General features: G+C 47.0%; 1 protein-coding gene across 1 annotated transcript in view; it reads right to left on the bottom strand.

Moving 5' to 3' along the window:
* The window catches only part of LOC104983798 (heat shock 70 kDa protein 1B-like), an 11,838-nt gene extending 5,889 nt beyond the window's left edge, over nucleotides 1-5,949 (bottom strand). The window contains exon 1 of the mRNA XM_010833340.1: nucleotides 5,644-5,949. Within this exon, the coding sequence (XP_010831642.1) occupies nucleotides 5,644-5,916 (273 nt within the window). The 5' untranslated portion in view covers nucleotides 5,917-5,949. The remainder of the gene's footprint in view (nucleotides 1-5,643) is intronic.
* Between the last annotated feature and the right edge of the window lie 6 nt (nucleotides 5,950-5,955).

Below are 5,955 nucleotides of genomic sequence, written 5' to 3'. Positions count from 1 at the left end.
CGGAGGAGCCTGGTAGGCTGCAGTCCATGAGGTCAATAAGAGTCGGACTCCTGAGCAACTTCACTTTCACTTTTCACTTTCATGCATTGGAGAAGGAAATGGCAACCCACTCCAGTGTTCTTGCCTGGAGACTCCCAGGGATTGGGGAGCCTTGCGGGCTTCCGTCTGTGGGGTTGCACAGAGTTGGACACAACTGAAGCGACTTAGTAGCAGCAGCAGCAAGGAGATTTTAAGAATCCCAAGAGACTTTTCACAACTTTATTTGATGCATTTTGGAATTAGTTTTTTAAAATCGGGTTTAGTGTTTGGAAGAATCAAGATTAAGGTTGCCCAAGCCTGACCGGGTGACAGGGTAAAATTTAAGGGTTGGGGATGGGAGAGAGATTGCCAAGAATGCTAACTGCCAAGGGAAGGAAGTGGGTGGGGCGGGGGTAGCCGTCCTCACCCTGAAGTTGCAGGATCTTTTTTTGTTCTCTCTCCTTTTTCCTACAGCTTTTCATCCAGTATGGTTTTTCTCAAGTCTATTTGTTTTTAAAAGACAGTATAATTCTAGGTTTTTCAGACAGAAGCAAAAGAGAACAATGTGACACCTAGAGCCAGGCATTTTTTCATTTTATTTTTGGCTGTGCTAGATCTCTGCTGCTACAGAGGCTTTTCTCTAGTTGTGGTGAGCAGAGGCTATTCTCTAGTTGAGTTGGGGGTAAGCAGGCTTCTCATTGTGGTGGCTTCTCTTGTTTCAGAGAATGGGCTGTACGTGCTCAATAGTTGTGGCACACAGGCTTAGCTGCTCCTTGGCACGAGGACATGTGGGAATCTTCCTGGATCAGGAATAGAACCTGTGTCTCCTGCATTGGCAGGCGGATTCTTTACCGATGAGCCACCAGGCGAGCCCTGAGCCAGGCATTTGTAACCTTCAAAGGGCAAAGGCCTGACAGTGTTAGTCACCCAGTCATGTCCGACTCCTTTGTGACCCCGTGGACTGTAGCCGGCCAGGCTCCTCTGCCCATGGGATTTTCCACACAAGAACACTGGAGTGGGTCGCCATTCCCTTCTCCAGGGGATCTTCTCTACTCAGGGATAGAACCCAGGTCTCTTGCACTGTGGGCAGATTCTTCACCCTCTGATCCACCAGGGAAGTCTGGCAAAGGCCTGGGAACTCTGCTAATTTCCAGCAGCGTGGGGAAAAAAACTGGGAAAGGGAAGACCTGGGTTTGTATCTGGACTCTATCTCCTTGTTGAAGTTGTTTTTCTTTCTTAACAATGAAGTACGTGTAAATGAACTAAATTACACAAGTTGTATAAATTAGAATTAATATTTATTTCATAGTATGATACCATCAAGGATTACAAAGACAATATTTAAAAGACTAGTTCAGTGGCTGTGACAGAGTTGTACTCAAAAGTTTGTGCCCTTCATTCTTTTATTGGAGTAACACTCTCTCGAGTCTCATCTCTCAATCATTTACTGAGGTGCTTACAAGGTTGGGGATTACTACCAGGACTATGATAGTAATACTTTCGGTTTACCATAAAAACTATCTTGAGATTTTTAGGCGGAGTCCTTCAGCCAAACCTTTCTGTTTTCAAAGATGAGCACAAAGGTTCAGAGGTTTCGTGGCTTGGCCAGATCACCCAGACAGGTAATTACGGAACCGGTGATTGAACTAACATGTCGGCATACTTTCTACTTTGGACTCCTCTCAATGCTGGCACATAAACCCTATCGTTCCACGCTCTATAAAAGAACAGAAACAACCATGGACGACAGTAAAGAGTGAATGCCAGGGCTCTACGTGCACCATGGGGGTGTGTGACCTGCGGAGACTCACCTCCAGGCTGTTGCTTCTGACTCACGCCTATCTACGCACCCCAGCTCCGCCGCTTCCCCCGCCAACACCCACACTTCCACCTTTTCGGCCCTTCCAGGTTCTCCCAGGACCGTCTCCCCTTCCCGTTATCACAGACTGGTCGGTTGTTAACAGAGGAAGGGAGGGGGAGCCCCGTTACTAGGGCTAGGCTAGCAAGAATCTTCTGGAAGCTAAATGTAGAGCCGTGACTAAGCTTGAAGTCTTAGGGTGGCGGCGGGGCAGGGGGCGAAGGGCGGGGGAGGGAGACTTGGGTGGGGCAGTTTGTTTGTTGAAGAGTGTTCCTACGAGCCAGTCCCCGCCTCTGAGCCCAGAGAGCTCCAGAAAGTTCCTGACACAGCCCGAAACGGGGGCAAGGAGCCAGAGCGAGTAAGACCCCGATGGAGCGGGGCGGGGCCTGACGGCGGGGCTGGCCGCGGAGTTGCCTGGCCGGTGCCGGCGTTCTTCGGTTGTCTTTTTCAAAATGGGATTAAAGGAGTCAGTAAAGGAGAGACCTTTAGAGTTTCCCTCAAACTCGCTAATATGTTGGGTGAAAACACTGGACAGGTTTGTAACTGACACAAGTAAGTCGGATGGATTGGGGTTGCCAGAAGCTAGAAGGTCCCCACCGCCCGAGGCGGGTGCGCCGCAGCCCTGGGCAGGGATTGGCTACAGCTGGGAGCTTGCTGTCTTCTCTCTGCCGCCGTCCCATCTCCCGAATCTAGTCCCTGGCTCTCCTGGGGACGTCTGGACGGGTAAAAAGGTGGAAGATCCTCTGGGGTGATTCTGATCTTCCGGACTCCCCCGCCCCCTTACCCTGTATTTCCTGTGTGCCCTCCCTCCTTCCCCGCCGTGCCCTTTCCTCCGATTTCCTGCTGGGCGGTACTGGCGCCCGTGGGGTGGGGCAGGTTGGCTCGGCATCCCGAATTCGCTGCGATACCTGACCCCTTAACGTCTCTACGTGAGCTGGAGTTAGGAGAGGACTGATGGGGTTGCTATATCCTACTGAACTGCACTGGATACTTTGCGGGTGACCCTTGGGGATGGATTTAAGGTGATCAGTTGGAATAAAGAATGATGACAGTTGCCCTTTCTTACTCCTACCTTGAGGCTCGCCCCCTCAGAAATCGCCAGTGTTGACTTTTCACCTGAAAACCATTTATTTTAACTGAAAGCCCATGCTTCTGTGCACTTCTCTCACAATTACGTTATTGCTTTGGTATCCTTTTCATTTTTAATGACAGAATCCAGTTAAACACCAGGAGTAACTGTGTTAATAACGTAGTATCTTGGATTTAAAATCAGTCACATTACCATAACAATCTAATTTTTCAGGGCTGGCATAGGGAAGTAGGTGAGATTGGAATTAGGGAAGGTGTTAGATTTTAAAAATGCTTTTTGATCGACCATTATTTTTCCTTGATGCACCTCCTCCCCCCCACCCCCACCCCGAGTTCCTGCTGCTACCGCAATCACCTTCTCCAGGAATGACTTTGCATTCTTTGTCCCTCAGCTTCATGTTGAAGGTGATTATTTTCAAAGTAGTCTGTGCAAGGGACTGTGCAGTAACATTATATATTGACTTCCTAATAAAACACCCTGATAATCTTAACTGGTTTAGCCATAGGAACTCATTTTCTCCAAATTAATTTCTGGAGATTTCCCTAATCTCTCTTATCAAAGGTGTTTGTTAGGTCTTTCCCAATGTCCACCCACCCTCCCCATCCCTTGCCACCTCCCCCTAAAGTAGTGTGACTGCTTCAAGAGTTATTGTATTATCTGCAGATGACAGTCACAGATGGTACTGCAGTTCTGTGGGGGTAGAGGAGGTCGTGTTCCAACCGCATATCCCCATGAAGGGTGACTCACATTGTGGCTACAGTCCACCGTGCTACAGTTCACCTACCCTGAGGATTAAACCTGTGTTTATATGCTGGCCTGCAAGTCTAAGCATCTCTTAGATTTCCATTTCCAAACTTACAGGGACAGGTCTACCTCTACATGTTATTACCATTAATATTAAGAGTTTCTTCTAATGCAAGTATTTAGTGAAAGATTTGGTGGGCCTTGAGATACACACACTCACAAAGTGTTTTTCCAGAATGTTGACACAATTTTTTTTAAAAAACTACTTTTGGTGAATTCACATAAACCATTTTAAAGTGTAGAATTTAGTGGTACCTAGCCCAGTTTGTGCAATCACCACTTCCACCTGGTTCCAGAATCTCTGTAATCCCCAGATACAATTGACTTTTAAAGGGGCTCACTCCCCAAGTCGTGAGGATTGTGCCAGGCCTTTTCCCACAAACAGGCTGTGGAGGGGACTCTTCCCAGAATTCTAGCAACAGTTAAAGCAAGAAGCATCTGCAGGGGAAGGAAGCCTGTGGTTAAGGCTTCCTGGTGCAGTGCTGCAGGTTTTTTCAATCACTCTTCTAAATTAACCAGTATTAAACCTCTAGCATTAACCGTATTATCTGACATAGTTGTTTAGGATTATACATTGTCAAACCAGAAAGATTACCGATTGTGAAACCTAGGGTAGATCCAGAACCCAGAACCAGACATGCACAAAGCCCTGTGGGCAGCAGAGCAAAAAACAATAAAACCTCAGTTGGAATCCAGGTTCAACATCTTCCCTGAACCCGTTTTTTTAACCTTGAAATAAATTTAAGCCAGTGACTTTTAAGTCTCCACATACGTCCACCTGTGGAAGCCAAACACTGCCTATACTCAATATGGTGGAATGGGAATTAATAAACATGTAAAAGGCCCCTGGTACAGTACCTGGTAGGTAAGCACACTGAAATACTGGGGGTCCGTCCTCCTGCTGGGGCATGAAACAGTGACACCTCTCTAAGGTACTCACTGGGATACTTAAAATGTAGGTAACCAGTACTGGAAACACAGCATTTTTATCTCAGCATTCTTTTAAGAAATTAAACTTTAGCATCAGGCCAAACCCTTCCATTTTAAACTGTGAGACTTGAGGATCACAGTGGCTAACGCAATCATGCATAATTAGGCAAGCCCGTACTAGAATTCACATTTCCTCAGTGCCAATTTAGGACTCACCTTCTCTTTCATGCTGAATCTAGATTAAGTAACAAGGCTCTAAGGTATCACCTGTACTAACAAGCAGCAGCACCCATGACTTCCAATCTAACTGCCTCTTATTTGCCTGCTTCTCCAGGAATACTGCCACTACAGGCACCTTTTGAGTTCACCCGTAAAGTATGGACCCCCCCGCCCAACCTTGAGGCTACCATGCCAGTAACCCTTAACATTTTCTGGATTCACAAACACAACCATTCAAATGAGCAGCTTTATGTTTCCCAAGGATACTATTTGCCTAAAAGAAATGTGTCATAATGCTATATTCTTCTTTTCTGGATCCCTGACCTTATCTAAGAGGCCAATTGCAGTTCATTTTTGGACACTGTAAAACAGACAACCTCTACAGATCCTTCTAACTTCAAAATAAAAACACAGAAGCAAACATCACTCGAATTATTTGAGTTTATTTACTTGGAAGTAAACAGAAACGGGTGAAAAATAGCTTGAGTTTGGCATGAATACTACAAAAAGAAACTGACAAAAGATGGCACTATACATTCAGCTCTATACTTAAGACTCTGGAAAAAAAGAGTTCCTAATTTCATAAAAGGGACAGTTCAACATCTCAAACAGCTTGCATAGCTGATGGCTGATGAAAGGCAGATATATAAGGCAATGCAAAGCCTTGGATCCCAACAGTCTCCATAACAAACATGAGCAATCCAGGGAAGGATTCCTAATCCACCTCCTCAATGGTGGGGCCAGACCCAGAGCCCCCTTTAGGGCCCTGAGCCCCAAAGCCGCCAGCCCCGGGGCCGCCCGCCCCCTGGTACAGTCTGCTGATGATGGGGTTACACACCTGCTCCAGCTCCTTCCTCTTGTGCTCAAACTCGTCCTTCTCCGCCAAGGTGTTGGCGTCCAGCCAGGAAATCACCTCCTGGCACTTGTCCAGCACCTTCTTCTTGTCCGCCTCGCTGATCTTGCCCTTCAGCCCCTCATCCTCCACGGCGCTCTTCATGTTGAAGGCGTACGACTCCAGCGCGTTCTTGGCAGACAC

Source organism: Bison bison, unplaced genomic scaffold (assembly GCF_000754665.1).
Source record: "Bison bison bison isolate TAMUID 2011002044 unplaced genomic scaffold, Bison_UMD1.0 scf7180017863415, whole genome shotgun sequence".
Taxonomy (NCBI): Eukaryota; Metazoa; Chordata; class Mammalia; order Artiodactyla; family Bovidae; genus Bison; species Bison bison.
Note: the sequence above shows the minus strand (reverse complement) of the source record. Positions and strands in the feature narration are given on the sequence as shown.